We start from the raw sequence: 18,482 nt of genomic DNA, 5'->3' as shown, positions 1-18,482 counted from the left end.
GTACAGAAATTTTCCATATACCCGGTGCTCCTACACATGCATAGCCTCACCCATTATCAACGTTTTCTGCCAGGGTGGTACGTTTGTTACAGTTGTTGAACCTACAGTGATACATCATAATCACCCGAAGTCCATAATTTACCTTAGGATTCACTCTTGGTGTTACATGTTCTGTGGGTTTGGTCAAATGAATAAGGATATGTATCATTGTTACATAGTATCATACAGAGTATTTTCACTGCTCTAAAAGTCCTCTGTGTTCTACCTGTTCATCGGCCGCCCTTCCCCAGACCCCTGGAAAACACTGATCTTTTTACTGTTTCCATAGTTTTACCTTTTCCACAGTGTTATGTAATTGGAATCAGACAGTATGTAGCCTCTTCAGATTGGTTTCTTTCACTTAATAATATGCATTTAAGGTTCCTCCGTGTCTTTTCATGGCTTGATAGCCCATTTCTTTCCAGTGATGAATAACATTCCGTTGTCCGGATGTAACTCAGTTTATTTATCCATTCACCTGCTGAAGGACATCTTGGTTGCTTCCAAGTTTTGACAGTTATGAGTAAAGCCGCTCTAAACATCTGTATGCAGGTTTTTGTGTGGACATAAGTTTTCAACTTCTCTGAGTAAATACCAAGGAGTGACATGCAATTGCTGGATTGTATGGTAGGAGTATGTTTAGTATTGTTAAGTAATTGCCAAAACTGTCTTCCAAAGTGATTACACAGTTTTGCATTCCCACCAGCAATGAATGAGTTCCTGTTGCTAAATATCCTTGGCAGCATTTGGTGTTATCAGTGTTCCAGATTTTGACCATTTTAATAGGTGTATAATCATATTTCATTTTAATTTACATTTTCCTGATGACATATGATATGGAGCATCTTTTCATATGTTTATTTGCCATCGTTGTATCTTCTTTTAGTGAGATGTTTGTTTAGATCGTTGGCCCATTTTTTTTTTTTGCTATACGCGGGCCTCTCACTGCTGTGGCCCCTCCCGTTGCAGAGCACAGGCTCCGCACGCGCAGGCCCAGCCGCCATAGCCCACGGGACCAGCCGCTCCGCGGCATGTGGGATCCTCCCAGACCGGGGCACGAACCCGTGTCCCCTGCATCAGCAGGCGGACCCTCAACCACTGCGCCACCAGGGAAGCCCTGTTGGCCCATTTTTTAATCAGGTTGTTCATTTTCTTATTGTTGAGTTTTAAGAGTTCTTTATATATTTGAATAACAGTCCTTTATCAGATGTGCCTTTTGCACATATTTTTCTCAGTCAATGACTTATCTTCTCATATTATTGACATTGTCTTCTGCAGAGCAGAAGTATTTAATTTTAATGAAGTCTGGGTTATCAGTTATCTTTTCATGGGTCATGCCTTTGGTGTTGTATTTGAAAAGTCATCATTCCTAAGGTCATTAGGTTTTCTTCTGTGGTATCTTCTGGGAGTTTTATAGTTTTGTGTTTTAAATTTAAGTCTATGATTCACGTTGAATTAATTTTTGTGAAAGGTATAGGACTGTGTAGAATTTTTTTTTTTTTTTTTTTGGCATGTGAATGTCCAGTTGCTCCGGCACCATTTGTTAGGAAGTGTTTTTTTATATGTATATATAATTATATCTAAATATATAATATATATTTAATCTAAATATGTACTATAATATATAATATAATAATTATTAATATATAAAAGAAATGTAGAATTATTTCAGTTTGATGAAATATGAATATCATTGAAGGTTAGATTCAATCGGGATATTTAAAAATTTTTTAATTTAGCCATCATGTATTAAGTACCTCTAATTTTCAAAGGGACACAATAAAAATAAGATGTCCAACAATAAAAGGGTCGAATACTTACAATTCAATGTATCAGCTAAGAAGTTTTACAGAAAATTTTTAATAAGAGTTAAGCAAAACAAGGGGTAAAAGATGAGCATGAGTTGGGTAGGGAGGTCTGCCAGAGGCCTATAACTTCAAGATTCTAAACCTAATGTTGAGACCTTGGTGTTGAGGGACAATTGAAATACTCTGGAGAATGTTACACTAGGCATCATGGTATACAAGGGCTTTTGGTGTCAAATGACCTGGCTTTGAGTCCTGGCTCTACCATTCATCAGATTTGACCTCTCAGTGTCCTCATCTAAAAGAGACAAAGTCACACTACTTTGTCCTTCCTCCCGCCCTCCTTCCTCTGCTCCCCACCACCCTGATTCTCTTCCTCTGCCTTGAATATATACTGAGCACCCGCTGTGTTTCAGGGATGGTTTTAGGTGTGGGGATGTAAATGAAAAATTACAGTATTCCTTTTTAGGAAGTTTGTAGCCTTATAGGGAAACAGACACATGATAATGCAGTATGGTAGGTGTTATAATGGTGAAGTATGCCATATATAATTAAAAAGAAGTACCTATATTTGCTCAAGAATGTCATGAAAGAGTTTGAAGATGAGATCGTGTTTAAACTGAAACTCAGTAATGTGCAGACATTTGCCAAGTGGGTGTCAGGGGTAAGGGTAGGTTGGATCAAATGAAAGCATGCAGACAGTGCCTGTGGTTTTTTTTTCCCATTATGGTTTATTATAGGATATTGAATATAGTTCCCTGTGCTGTACAGTAAGACCTTGTTGTTTATCTATTTTATATATAGATATTTGTATCTGCTAATCCCAGACTCCTAACTTATCCCTCCCTGAACCCCTTTCCCCTTTGGTAACCGTCAGTTTGTTTTCTATGTCTGTGAGTCTGTTTCTGTTTTGTAGATAGGTTCATTTGTGTCATATTTTAGATTGCACGTATAAGTGATATATGGTATTTATCTTTGTCTGATATACTTCACTTAGTATGATAATCTCTTCATCTATAGGTCCATCCATGTTGCTGCAAATGGCATTATTTCATTCTTTTTTATAGTTGAGTAGTATTCCATATATATACCACATCTTATTTATCCATTCATTTAGGTTGCTTCCATGTCTTGGCTATTATAAATAGTGCTGCTATGAACATAGCAGGTGCATGTATCTTTTCGAATTAAAGTTTTCTCCAGATATACAACCAAGAGTGGGATTGCTGGGTCATATGGCAACTCTATTTTTAGTGGTTTTTTTGTGGTACGCGGGCCTCTCACTGTTGTGGCCTCTCCCATTGAGGAGCACAGGCTCCGGACGCGCAGGCTCAGTGGCCATGGCTCACGGGCCCAGCCACTCCGCAGCATGTGGGATCTTCCCGGACTGGGGCACGAACCCGTGTCCCCTGCATCGGCAGGCGGACTCTCAACAATTGCGCCACCAGGGAAGCCCCTATTTTTAGTTTTTTAAGGAACCTCCATACTGTTTTCCATAGTGGCTACACCAATTTACATTCCCACCAACAGTGTAGGAGGGTTCTCTTTTCTCCACACCCTCTCCAGTGTTTATTATTTGTAGACTTTTTAATGATGGCCATTCTGACTGCTGTGAGGTGGTACCTCATTGTAGTTTTGATTTGCACTTCTCTAATAATTAGTAATGTTGAGTATCTTTTCATGTGCCTATTGGCCATCTGTATGTCTTCTTTGGAGAAATGTCTCTTTAGGTCTTTTGCCCATTTTTTGATTGGGTTGTTTGTTTTTTTGTTATAGAATTGTATGAGCTATTCGTATATTTTGGAAATTTAAGCCCTTGTTGGTTGCATTGTTTGCACATATTTTTTCCCAGTCTGTAGGTTGTCTTTTCATTTTGTTTATGGTTTCCTTTGCTGTGCAAAAGCTAATAAGTTTGATTAGATCCCATTTGTTTATTTTTGCTTTTATTTTTATTGCCTTGGGAGACTGACCTAAGAAAACATTGGTATGATTTATGTCAGAGAATGTTTTGCCCACGTCCTCTTCTAGGAGTTTTATGGTGTCGTGTCTTATATTTAAGCCTTTAAGCCATTTTGAGTTTATTTTTGTGTATGGTGTGAGGGGGCGTTCTAACTTCATTGATTTACGTTGGCTGTCCAGCTCTCCCAACACCAGTTGCTGGAGAGACTGTCTTTTCTCCATTGTATATTCTTGCCTCCTTTGTTGAAGATTAATTGACCATAGGTATGTGGGTTTATTTCTGGGTTCTCTATTCTGTTCCATTGATCCATATGTCTGTTTTTGTGCCAGTACCATGCTGTTTTACTGTAGTGCAGACAGTGCCTGTTTTTAATAGGTTCTTGAACCTGTTTGTTTTCTCTTACCTCTCTCCCATACGCAGACCTGGATACTTACAAATATAGTATAAACCATTTATTGAGCTGCTATTCAGTCTGCTAAGCACTGTTCTAGGCATTTTATATTAATTATTTAGAATCTAGCAATAACTGTAGTAGACATTTTTTATTCCTTGAAGATATTATTATCCCCAGTAGATAGATAAGGAAACTGGAGCACAGGGTTTTTTAACATGTCTATGGTCATGCAGTTTGAGGTTGTAAGTAGTAGGGTTAGGATTCAAACCAGTATTCAAATCCAACTTTAATCCCTGCCTGCTTTCCATTATGTCACTTTAAATACCATTCCAGCAGTTTTGCCAGTTTTAGTGTACCCTTCTCAGTTTTGAAGTACAGTCCAGATGAAGGGACTTAGTTAGGATTTACTTCAATATCAAGAAAAGTATAAAAATCTCATTATTTTTAATCCTATTTATGTGAAATTTAGTAATTTGACTGGGGCTAAACTGGATTTTATCTATTTACATAAAGCTCAGTAAACATTGACTTCTACCAGGCCACCATATTTCTTTTAGCTTCTATTTTCTTAAGGGATTTGAGTTAAGTAAGAACTAAAATCTCGAGAACCCGTAAAGGGAAATTTCAGCATTGACTAAAAAATAGTTACTTGTTCATTTCAATCTCTGTCTACATAGACAGAGTGAAGTCATAGAATTAAAAATACATATTTTAAGAAAGGATAGAGACTTGTGTTCTATAACAGAAAGAAAAGAAGGAGACCCCCCCCAACTGTAAGCAATTTGTCTATCATTGTGTAACACATTAGTTGTTGGAGCCAAGACTGAGTCCCAGACCTCCTAATACTTAGTCCAGTGATATTTTTGTTGTGTTCTTGTACGTACCTCAGGCTTAATGGTTCCTGGGGTATCTTGACATGTAGATCAAAAGCATATAGTCCTTGGGGACTTCCCTGGTGGCGCATTGGTTAAGAATCCACCTGTCAATGCAGGGGACACGGGTTCGAGCCCTGGTCCGGGAAGATCCCACATGCTGTGGAGCAACTAAGCCTGTGTGCCACAATTACTGAGCCTGTGCTCTAGAGCCCACGAGCCACAACTACTGAGCCTGCGTGCCACAACTACTAAAGCGTGCGTGCCTAGAGCCCGTGCTCCGCAACAAGAGAAGCCACCGCAATGAGAAGCCCGCGAGCCTCAACGCAGAGTAGCCCCTGCTCGCTACAACTAGAGAAAGCCCGTGTGCAGCAACGAAGACCCAACACAGCCATAAATAAATAAACAAACAAACAAATTTATTTTTTTTAAAAAAGCATATAGTCCTTAAGAGTCTTAACCAATATTCATGCATATTATGTAATATCTCTGCTGCAAATTGTGTAATAATTAACTGCCCTTCACTCATTGTATATTTTTCCACTGATACCTTAGAAAAAAATAGTCTTTGCTTCAGAAAAATATATTAAAATATTGAAAAGAAGCAGAATATACTTGAATTTTCAGCTCTTTAGCCTCCTAATGTTATCTGATATTCCAGAATTTTTTTTTCTAACATATCTGTATCACCCAGCTTTATTGGACTGAAATTCTCCTACAACTTAATTTTAATTATATTCTTATTATTCTGCCCAACAGTGAAGTGAATCACTTAAGGCTTTTCTTATCGTTAGAGTAAGTCAACTATCAAGAAGGTATCAAACAAAAATAAACAAATGGGACCTAATGAAACTTAAAAGCTTTTGCATAGCAAAGGAAACCATAAACAAGACAAAATGACAACACTCAGAATGGGAGAAAATATTTGCAAACGAAGCAACTGACAAAGGATTAATCTCCAAAATATACAAGCAGCTCATGCAGCTCAATATCAAAAAAACAAACAACCCAATCCAAAAATGGGCAGAAGACCTAAAAAAACATTTCTCCAAAGAAGATATACAGATTGCCAACAAACACATTAAAGGATGCTCAACATCACTAATCATTAGAGAAATGCAAATCAAAACTACAATGAGGTATCACCTCACACCAGTCAGAATGGCCATCATCAAAAAATCTACAAACAATGTGGAGAAAAGGGAACCCTCTTGCACCATTGGTGGGAATGTAAATTGATACAGCCACTATGGAGAACAATATGGAGCTCCCTTAAAAAACTAAAAATAGAACTACCATACGACCCAATACTGGGCATATACCCTGAGAAAACCATAATTCAAAAAGAGACATGTACCACAGTGTTCACTGCAGCAGTGTTTACAATAGCCAGGACATGGAAGCAACCTAAGTGTCCATCGACAGATGAATGGATAAAGAAGATGTGGCACATGTATACAATGAAATGTTACTCAGCCATAAAAAGAAACAAAATTGAGTTATTTGTAGTGAGGTGGATGGACCTAGAGAATGTCATACAGAGTGAAGTAAGTCAGAAAGAAAAAAACAAATACCGTATGCTAACACATACATATGGAATCTAAAAAAGAAAAAGGTTCTGAAGAACCTAGGGGTAGGACAGGAATAAAGATGCAGACGTAGAGAATGGACTTGAGGACATGGGGAGGGGGAAGGGTCAGCTGGGACGAAGTGAGAGAGTGGCATAGACATATATACACTACCAAATGTAAAATAGATAGCTAGTGGGAAGCAGCTGCATAGCACAGGGAGATCAGCTTGGTGCTTTGTGACCACCTAGAGGGATGGGATAGGGAGGGTGGGAGGGAGACGCAAGAGGGAGGAGATATGGGGATATATGTATATGTATAGCTGATTCACTTTGTTATAAAGCAGAAACTAACACACCGTTGTAAAGTAATTATACTCCTATAAAGATGTTAAAAAAAAAAAAAGGTATCAATTGGCCTGTTCAAGGAGTGGTGGTTAAAAAAAGTGCCAGCTTTTGATTTTTAGAGTTGTTGTCTTCCAGCCGACAGTGTTAGATAATCTTTTCTGTGATGAAGCACTTGGAGCAGTCTTGCAAAGATGTTTGTACAACATCACTATCCATTTACCAATAAATTTTTCCATGGGGCAAGTAATAATTTACAGCAGGTGATATGTATGGCTCAGAATGTATTTTGCAAAACCAGTTCCTCCTTTCATTTTTAGTTTATTTGTAACCATCTCTTGCTAAGACTATGACAGTTACCTTGTAACAGGCATCCCCTGTAACAGACATACAATCCTCATGTCTCCTCACATCCATGGTATTGCCAAAAAAGTGATATTTTTTGAAAACACAGATTTGATCTTACAACTTATGAAAGCAAAACGTATCAGTAGGTGTTTATTTCATACAGAATAAAATGCTTAGGATGTCAATAAATAATTTCCATTTTCTGGCTCTAACTTGCATTTTCCAGCCTCATTTATGGTCACCCTTTTCACACTAATATACTTAAAGTAAGCTTCTTCCCTTCCCCAAATATCTGCTAAGTATCCTGCTGTACAAGCATAAGGTTAAACCATTAGCTCAGTTTGGATTACTGTTTTCACTCTCCATTGAAATCTCACTCTCTCTTCATGCAAGGAGAAATGTACCTCATGTGTAAAAGCTTCCGTAATATGTATTCCATAAAGTATGCTTCACCCAGGATAGGCCTCTCCTTGGCATTCCCTTTAGCTCTGGGAAATTTTCTCACACTATTCATTTAATAATTTATCTCCTCCATCTTCTGTATTTTCTTTCCCAGGACCTCTAATCCAAGGTTTGGGTATATTTCATTTGAGGGGATCCGTTTCTCCTATGTGCCAAGAGATCTTCTGAACTTTTATTTCCAACTCAATTTTTTTTAAATTGTCTGAGAGTATTGTTAAAATTCTCTGATTGTTTCTGTTCTTGTTTTATTGATATTATATTGTCTCAAGTATCTGTAGAGATATTAATTAGGGGGTGGATAAAATTTCTTTTGTTCCCTCATTTATCTTGGCTTTTTTTCATTATGCTACTTGTTTTGTGATTCTTGGTTGACCCTTCAGGTATAAGAATGAGGGATAGGAATGACTTAAGGTTGAGTGGGTAGGGAGACAGCTCTTGCACCTGTGGCTTCCTAATTGTCAGAATGAATAGAGGTTTGTGTGTAGGATCCAGTTTTTCACAAGTTGTCTAGATACTTCCTTCAGTCTCTTAAGAGAAGGGCCTCACATTATTTGCATTGGGGTATTGTTTGCCTGTTTTCACATGTGTAGGTGGTAATAGGGGTGGGAAAATGACACGGGCATCTAGTCCATATACAAACTTTCCATTAGTCCTTCTGTTTTCGTTGTACATGTAGTGTCTCAGCACAGTCTCTCTGAGTTCTGTTAGGAATGCTGGTTCCTACTTCTGCAGCTCCTCTTTTTTAGTTTTCCTAGGGTATGGCTCCTTCAACTCAATTGACCAGTCATCAGTCTTTCTAACTTCCAGAAATTTCTTCAAGTCTGCTTTCTCTTGATGGCACCCCCCCTTATTCTCTTCCTTATTGTGAATTTATTTCTTTTTATTATTTTATTGTAGTTTTGATGCCTTTGAAAGAGTAACATGAGACATGTTTATTCAGCCTGCCATCTTAAATTGGAAGTCAGCTTATGTTTCCTAGAGAAGAAAATATACTCTTACTTCTAAGGAGAATCAAGTATAAAACTGTAGCAACACTTTATTGCTTTCCTAATCTAGTTGTAGAGAAAAACACATGTGCCAAAAGAGATAAGTAATCTCATTACTAATTGGAACCTTGGGTAGAATACTTGGCAAATAAAGTTTAGTATTTGGACCACTGTCGTTTGACTCCATGTTCACGTCATTCTTTGAAAGTCATTTAAAAATGATTGGGAGGTGGGACTTCCCTGGCATTCCAGTGGATAAGACTCTGAGTTCCCACTGCAGGGAGCGCAGGTTCGATCCCTGGACGGGGAACTAAGATCCCACATTCTGCATGGTGCAGCCAAAATAATAAATAAATAAATAAATAAATAAATAAATGAATGAATGAATGAATGAATGAATGATGAATGAATGAATGATGGAGGATTTATGAGAACAAGGTTCTCCTCTTTAAAAAAATGACTGGGGGGGCTTCCCTGGTGGCGCAGTGCTGAGAGTCCTCCTGCCGATGCAGGGGACGCAGGTTCGTGGTGCCCCGGTCCGGGAGGATCCCACATGCCCCGGAGCGGCTGGGCCCAGTGAGCCATGGCCGCTGGGCCTGCGCGTCCAGAGCCTGCGCTCCGCAACGGGAGAGGCCACAGCAGTGAGAGGCCTGCGTACCGCAAAAAAAAAAAAAAAAGAAGAAGATTGGGAGGAGGAAAAGGAATATAGCAAGGAAATTGAGAGTCAGTATTTTTATAATTCTGAAATAAATATTTTCCAAAATGAATTTTAAATTTTGGAGTAAAAGGAAGTGGGAGAAAGGGGAACCTTATTGGTTGGAGGAAGAGGAACACAAATTAAAGGTGTTAGATGAGTTAATATGTGCACATTCAAAATTGGCCTGTCCCCTTTGTAAGTGCCTGATATCTTAGCAGGCATGTCAGCAGCTTCTAAATGCTTCTACAATCATTTGGTCATTCCTTTGTTCATTTATTCATTCAGTAACTGCGATTCTTTCCTGTAGAAGATAAACGTCTATTTTGTCCAAACAAATGTTGAAGATGACAATGTAAGCCCAAACACCAAATGTCTCTCCTTATGAAAGTCTTACACGTAGATTGAGCAAAAATCTACATAAATCTACGTTCTTGGTTCTCATAGGCAGAGCATCATGAATTGTGAGGCATATCAATGAGAGTGATTAGAGAATATTGGAAGAAGGAAGAACAAGAAAAATAGATCCATATTAACTTCTGAATGGAGTCAGAGAAGAACATTATTACCATGAACCATTATAATCCTATCAGCATTTTATTCCAAAGGTATCATGCACAGTGTCACCTTGACACTAAAAGTAGAAGTTATTTTATGTAGCAGAAGTAGGAGCTGGGGAATTTGACTTGGCATGCGCAATTCACTTAACCCCTTAGAGTTCAGTCCACCTAATTTTTTTCAAGTGAGAGTTGGACTAAATAATGATTAATGATCTTACTGATGCTAAATCTATGATTCTTTTAAGTACTTATTGAATGATAGTTGTTTGCAGGCATTAGGCTAAGTCCTTTGGGAAATACTAAGATATATATCACAGTCCCTGACCTTCAGGAGAAGAGAAATCCAAGAGAGCAAATAAAAGTAAGGCATACACAAATATCTGCATTACACAGCAGTGTATTATAAAAACTATATAGAATAATCAATTAAGTGAAAGAGGAGGGAATTTCCAACTTGGGCAATTGAGGATGATTGCAAAAAGGATCATATGAATTACGCCTTGAATCTTGAGTAAGATTTTGACAGACAGCTAATGACTAAGAGAATAATGCATCCCCACCAGCCTAAGTTGGAGTACAGAGATGAGAAAACGTGAAATGTGCTTAGGGAAGTACAAGTCAGCCAGCTTTATTAGAGTAATGGGAAAGGAAGTGGAAGATATACCTAGAGGTAACATTATGAGTGGTCTTACCTACAATTTAAGGGAAGTATTGTAGATTTTTGAGACAGGAGACCAACAGGCTAAGATTTATTCAGGGAAGATATGCAGGTGTGGAAGATGCTAAGGAGTAGGGAGGAGACTTGATGCTGAAATAGCAATGAAGAAACTATTACACTCATCCAGGTAGGAGATAGTTAGGACCAGAAGTAGGGCAGTGGCAATCCAATGAAATGGTTGGGGCAGATGAAAGTAAGAATGCACATGATTCAATAAATGGTTGGGTAAAACTAAGGATTGAAACCAGTATGACTGGAAAAATGGAGGCATCTTTAATAAAAATTGCCAAGGCAAGGGGAGAAGTTGATTTTTGTGAAGAAATAAAATAACCTAATTCCCCACCTTTAATAAATCTTTCCCACTTACGTAGCAGCAATTTTGGTGTAATAGCAAAGATAGAATATTCTCTGTGAATTCTTGTCCTTTTCTTGCAAAGCCATTATAGTTTCTTACGGATATTATTATTATTGTCAATTATTGTGAATCTAAATTGCCTTATGTACTCATTTGGGGAAGGAGGGGAGTATATGACAGAATGGGGGGAAAAAGTATTCTTTCAGAATATCGTGAAGAATAGCCAGAAGTTAGTTAAGAGCAGGATTTTACTTTAGATTCGGAAATGCCGTTCACTTACAAATGATACCTATCAAAAATTGTAATAATGGAAAATGAAATCAAATTAAGTGTGCCAATACACTAGGAACTATGAGGAAATAAGTGACAGAATTTTGATTATAGAAACAAAGCATGAACATATGATAGCTCTAATTAAAACTGCTATCCCTCCCTTCTCTTAATTGCAGTAGTTGACCCTATGCGCCACTTCATCTGATTTGATAATCTGTGCTTTTTAGAGTGGGGAGTAAGAAAGGAAATGAAAGCAAAGGACTGTTTATAATTAGTGAGGAGAGAGCTTAGGAGGAAAAAATTGAAGATTTGGAAATATTATACAAAGCTTTAAAAACAATAATTTTAAAAAAATTTTACAGCCTGTAGGCAGTTGTGATTTTTTTTCCCTCTAATTCCTACACAGCATCAGAGAGCAGAAAAGGTGCTGCCAAATTACACTTCCACTTGCAGGCTTTCTCAGCGTCAGACGACCTGCACTAGAAACTGGTTAAAACCCCTGTTTTCATGTGTCGTATTACTTTCATAGTGAAAAGTCTCCTTTTGCATTGAAATTTGAAGTGTTGTTTTTATCTTTTCCATGTAATTATTTGGTTATATGTAATTATTTACCTGCCTTTAGAGTCATGGACTTGGGAAGGGTGGAGATTTTTCTGGTCCAGCATTTCCCTAAGTATGTTAGTCATCTGTAGTTATAAAGAAAGGTCTCTGGGATCAATTAGGTCGGGAAATTCCTGAGTTAAACACAGTTAAACAAGATTTTTATTTCAGTGGAGGTTGGGGAGGGTATGAAATCTCAGAGACTTTAATATGCTAATATGATCCAACTAAGAAGAGACCAGGTGTAGCAATTCACAAACTTATTTGACCACCAGATCCTTTTTCATGGAATCTTTTTTAGGACCATTGTTTCTCTGAACACATGAGGGGAAACTCAAATTCCTTAATTTTACAGAGTAAACAGAAAAGAGAGAAATGACTCATTCAAAGTTGCATGCTGCCTGTTTTCTTAAAGAACTGGACTTGAACCAGGGTCTCCTACCTACTATATTCAGATTTGCTTCCTTTTGCCCCCAAATTCAGAGAAGTCTTGAAGAACTACATGGTACTCAAAATTAGATCTGTAAGACGTACACAAAGGGATTTGAAGAAATAAATAAAATTAGAATGATTTACTCATTTTAATATAGTTTGAATTGGCACATTGACTTTGATGAAGAGTTAGATTGAAAGAGCCAGTTATTTGTAACCAAAGTTACACTTTTCCAATCAGGAAACTTTTTTTTTTTTTTGGTAAAAACCAAGTATCTTTCAAATTACAAAAAAACTCAAACAACACAATAATGTGTGTATCCAGAAGCTTCCCCACTTTCCCAAAAAAGGACTAGAGAAAAATGACTGTTCATGATTTGCTGTCGATTGTTCCAGACCCCATTGCTACATAAGTAAACATGTATCTTTTAAACACTTCTTTACATAGATGGCGTTATGGTAGACACACTGTTCTTTACCCTTACTTTTTTTACTCATCAGTATTACATGTTTATCTTCCCCACATTAATACATATAGATCTTTTAATGGCTCAATACTGTTACATTATATACCTCTACTATCATTTATTTCATCAGTTTCCCATTGATGGACCTTAGGGTAGCTGTAATTTTTCTACCAGGCAGCAGTGCTGTAGTGAATTTTGATATAGGTTTTGTGTGTGATGAGGGTGGAGGGACCTTTGTGTGAGTGTGTCTGTAGGAGAGTCCTTGAAGTGGAATTGCTGGGTCAAAAAATATACACATTAAAATTTTTGTAAGTATTGCCAAATTCCTTTAAAAACGGTATTAGTTTATTCTTCCACTGCCACCAGCATTACAACAGGAAACTTTTAAATGGTATGCCTTTCACTGAACTTTAAAAAAAAAGATTTTATACTTAGCAATGAATAACTGGGGATATCTTGCTGTGTTAATCTTAAAATCACAGAGATAATTTATAAAGCATTAATAATCATGATCTCTCTTTCTCTCTCCCTCCCTCCCCTGCTCTTCTCAGAGCAAATTATTCATGGAAGGATTTAGAAGCCTAAAAGAAGGAGAACCAGTGGAGTTCACATTTAAAAAATCTTCCAAAGGCCTTGAATCAATACGGGTAACAGGACCTGGTGGGAGCCCCTGCTTAGGAAGTGAAAGAAGACCCAAAGGGAAGACACTACAAAAAAGAAAACCAAAGGGAGACAGGTAATCATTTTACCTTGTTAGCCTGTGAGTTTATTGTATTTGGAAAAGATTTCTAAAATTTTTATTTATATTTTTATTATGTTATAAAATCTAGCCACAATAAAATAAAATGCAACCACTGAGCATTTGAATCGAATTTATCAGAAATATAGGCTATCTTGCAACTTGAACTCTCTGCAGAATATACTTAACTGAGCCTTCAGCATTGCGCACTAGACAGTCTCCCAACCATTATTTCCACCAGACTGTTCAGAGACCACAAATGGGAAGTTGAAGTTCCCAACAGACAGAGGTGCTCCTCTGTACATCTTAACACCTCACCTGTTTTTTCAAATGAAAATACGTTTATTATTTTGTCTGTTTTGAAAAGATACATCACTACAGAAAATTCAAATATAAAAAAATCACTGGAAATGTTAACTACAGGTGGGAATCATAATATATATGCAGTATTTTTGAAACTTGCATTTTTTTTCACTTAGAAGTGTATGGTGGAACATTCCATGTTAGTCTTCAGCACCTGCATAAATTCCCACTGTGTGAATGTACCAAAATTTAAAACAAGGCTATGTTAAATTAATTTAATTGTTAAATTTAGGCTATTTCTAATATTTTAAATTTATCAATAGCATCATAGTAAGAATCCTTATATGTACCTTTTTTTTAATTGTCTGATTATATCATAAGGGATAAATACCTAGTACTGAAAAAATCTGGATCAAAAACTATGCACTTTAAATATTTTGATATCTGTTTCCAAACTGCTCTTCAGAAATGGTTAGGGCCAATGTACAACCCCTTTAAAATTGAGACTGCTCATTGAATAATGTCATCTTTTAAATCTTTTCCAATTACATAGGTTAAGAAATGCAGCTTACTTTTTTTCTTTGCATCCTTTGACTAAGGTTAAATATATTTTTATATGTTAATTTTCATTTTTATTTTTTTCTTCTGTGAATTGCATGTTTCTTGTCTTTTGCTTATTTTTCCACTGAGATGTTCATTTGCTATTGTTGATTTCTAACTTCTCTCTTTAGAAAAAAATCTCAGTTTTCCTCTTTCCTATGCTGGGAAAAACTCAATTCTTCCATATCATGTTTCTCTCCTGTGTGTCTCCATTACTTTTACACAGACTACTTCACTTATGGTCACCAAATTTGTGGAGGTTTTTCCCCACACCAAGCAATTCTCCACAATGCCAGCTGGGTGTCCTACAATTTAACTCAATTCTGGCACTGTCTACCTGGAGATAATGTCGGGTCCCATAGGTTAAGGGCTCAGTCCCAAAAGACTGTCCCACCACATTTCAGATGCCAGTTGCAAGTAACCCAGGTTACCCACAACTTCTGTCTGTGTTGGCTACAAATCAGAGGTTTCCACGACCCTCTCCTCAGGTCTGTTTAATTTGCTAGAGCAGCTCGCAGAACTCAGGGAAATGCTTACATTTACCAGTTTATCAAGGTTATGGTAACAGCAGATAAAGGATACAGATAACAGCCAGATAAATAGATACATAGAGTGAGGTCTTTTGAGGGTCCTGAGCATAGGAGCTTCTGTTCCCAGCGGGTTGGACTGCTTCACCCTCCCAGTGTGGATGTTTGCCAACCTGGAAGCCCTCTGCATTTTGTACTTTGGGGATTTTACAGAGGCTTCACCACATAGGCTTGATTTTCAACCCCTTTCCCTTCTCAAGAAAACTGGGAGTGGGGCTGAAAATTCCAAGCTTCTAATCAGAGCTTGGTCTTTGCAGTGATCAGACCTCACTCAGGAGCCATCCAGGAGCCCACCCAGTGTCACCTCATTAGAACAGAAGGCCCTCCTATCACCCAGGAAATTACAAGGGTTTCAGGAGCCCTGTGACAGGAACAGAGGTCAAAGACTGATATTAGAAAAAGAGCTGCTTCTAGTGTTCTTATCACTTAGGAAATTACAAGCGTTTTAGGAGCACTGTGCCAGGAACCAGGGGCAAAGACCAATATATATTTCCTGTTATCTCACATTCTCTTTGTATATTTATCATGGTAATCTTTTGTCTCAAATATATAGGAAGTATGTTTTTCAGCTCGTGAAATATATGTGCGCGCGCACACACACACACACACACACAATGGACTATTACTCAGCCATAAAAAAGAATGGAATCTTGCCATTTGTGGCAACAGGGATGGACCTTGATGGCATTACTCTAAGTAAAATACTATATACAGATGCTATACATCTGTAATATATTTTAAAACTTTAAACAGTTTCCACAAAGGTGTGAGGTAACATCTCATGGTGGTTTTGATTTGCATATCTCTGATGATTAGCAGTGGTGAGTCTGTATGTTTTCTTTGGAAAAATGTCTAGTCAGGTATTTTGCTCATTTTTAATGGGATTGTTTGGTTGTTTGTTTGTTTTGATATTGAGTTGTATGAGCTATTTATATATTTTGGATATTGACACCTTCTCAGTCATATCATTTGCAAATATTTTCTCCCATTCAGTAGGTTGTCTTTTCATTTGTCAATGGTATCCTTTGTTGTGCTTTTAAGTTTAAACTTAAGCTTTTAAGTTTAATTAGATCCCATTTGTTTATTTTTGCTTTTGTTTCCTTTGCCTTAGGAGACAGATCCAAAAAAATATTGCTAGAGTTAATGTCAAAGGGTGTTCTCCCTATGTTTTCTTCTAGGATTTTTATGGCTTCCAGTCTTACATTTAGGTCTTTAATGCATTTTGAGTTTATTTTTGTATATGATGTGAGAAAATGTTCTGATTTCATTGTTTTACATGTTGCTGTCCAGTTTTCCCAGCACCTCTTACTGAAGAGACTGTCTTGCCCCCATTGTGTATTTTTGCCTCCTTTGTCATAGATTAATGGACCGTGTGTGGGTTTATTTCTGGGCTTTCTATCCTGTACCATTGATCTAGGTGTCTGTTATTGTGCCAGTACCATGCTCTTTTGATGGTAGGTTTGTAGTATAGTCTGAAGTCAGGGAGCATGATTCCTCTAGTTCAATTCTTCTTTCTCAAGATTGTTTTGGTTATTCAGGGTCTTTTGTGTTTCCATACAGATTTTAAAATTATGTGTTCTAGTTCTGTGAAAAATGCCATTGGCATTTTGATAGAGATTGCATTGAATCTGTAGATTGTCTTGGGTACTATGGTCATTTTAATAATATTAATCCTTCCAATCTATGAACGTGGTATATCTTTCTATCTGTTTGTGTCCTCTTCAGTTTCTTTCATCAGTGTCTTATAGTTTTCTGATTATAGATCTTTTACCTCCTTAGTTAGATTTATGCTTAGATACTTTATTCTTTTTGATGTGATTGTAAATGGCCTCTGCCCATTTTTAAATTGGATTGCTTGTTTGCTTTTGACTGGTATGAATCCTTTATATTCTTTGGATATTAACCCCTTATCAGATAGATGATTTGCAAATATTTTCTCCCATTCTATAGGTTGCCTTTTTTGTTAATTGTTTACTTTGCTGTGCAGAAGCTTTTTAGTTTGATACAGTTCCATTTGTTTTATGCTTTTGTTTTTGCTTTTGTTGCCTTTGCTTTTGGTGTCAAATGTAAGAAATCATTGCCAAGACCATTGTCAAAGAGCTTAAGGCTTATATTTCCTACTAGGAGTTTTATATTTCAGGTCTTATGTTCAAGTTTTCAATGTTTTGAATTGGTTTTCCTGTATGGTGTAAGGTATTAGTGCAGTTTCAGTCCTTTGCATTTGGCTCTCCAGTTTTCCCAACACCATTTATTGAAGAGACTATCCTTTCTGCACTGTATATTTGTGGTTCCTTTGTTGTAAATTAATTGAGTTTATTTCTTAGCTCTCTGTTTTGTTCCATAATATATGTTTCTGTTTTTATGCCAAATGCTTGAGTACTATTGCTTTGTACTGCAGTTTGAAATCAGGGAGTGTGACACCTCCAGATTTTTGTACTTTCTCAAGATTGTTTTGACTATTCTGGGTCTTTTGTGGTTCCATACAAATTTTAGGGTTGTTTGTACTATTTCTGTGCAAAATTCCATTGTAACTTTAGTAAGGATTGCATTGAATCTGTAGATCACTTTGGATGATATGGACTTTTTAATAGTATTAATTCTTCTAATCCGTGAGCACAGAAGTCTTTCCATTTATTTGTGTTTTATTCAATTTTTTTAAATTATTCATTTTCTTTCATCAGTGTCATGTAGTTTTTAGTGTATAGATATTTCACCTCTTTGGTTACATTTATTCCTAGGGATTTTCATTCTTTTTCATGCAATTGTAAATGGGGTTGTTTTCTTAATTTTCCTTTCTGATAGCTAGTTGTTAGTATATAAAAATTAACTGATTTTTGTATATTGAGTTTTTTTCCTGCAAATTTATTTAATTCATTTTTTAGTTCTAGCAGTGTTTTGGTGTAGTCTTTGGACGTTTCTATGTACAATACCATGTTATCTGCAAGTAGAGACAATTTTATTTTTTCTTTCCAATTTGGAATGCTTTTCTTTCTTTTTCTTATGTAACTGCTCTCTCTAGGACTTCTGGTACTATGTGAATCAAGTGGCAAGAATGGGTGTTTTTGTGTTGTTTCTGATCTTAGAGGAAAGCTTTTGGCTTCTCACCATAGTATGATGTTAGCTGTGTCATATATGGCCCTTATTATGTTGAGGTACATTCTCTATACCTACTTTATTGAAAGTTCTTACCATGAATAGATGTTGAATTTTGTCAAATGCTTTTTCTGCATCTACTGAGATAATCATGGTTTTTATCCTTCATTTTGTTAACATGGTATATATCACATCGATTGATTTGCAGATGTTGAATCATCCTTGTATTTCTGGAATAAATCCCACTTGATAGTGATGTAGGACCCTTTTAATCTATTGTTGA

The 18,482-nt window shown here is 36.8% G+C and overlaps 1 protein-coding gene across 2 annotated transcripts in view; it reads left to right on the top strand.

Moving 5' to 3' along the window:
- Nucleotides 1-18,482, top strand: part of LIN28B (lin-28 homolog B) — a 123,416-nt gene that overhangs the window by 58,894 nt on the left and 46,040 nt on the right. For both annotated transcript variants that reach the window (XM_060115183.1, XM_060115184.1), the window contains exon 3: nucleotides 13,429-13,613. In XM_060115183.1, coding sequence (XP_059971166.1) covers nucleotides 13,429-13,613 — 185 coding nt within the window. The remainder of the gene's footprint in view (nucleotides 1-13,428; nucleotides 13,614-18,482) is intronic.

Source organism: Mesoplodon densirostris, chromosome 12, assembly GCF_025265405.1.
Source record: "Mesoplodon densirostris isolate mMesDen1 chromosome 12, mMesDen1 primary haplotype, whole genome shotgun sequence".
NCBI classification, from domain to species: Eukaryota; Metazoa; Chordata; class Mammalia; order Artiodactyla; family Ziphiidae; genus Mesoplodon; species Mesoplodon densirostris.
Note: the sequence above shows the minus strand (reverse complement) of the source record. Positions and strands in the feature narration are given on the sequence as shown.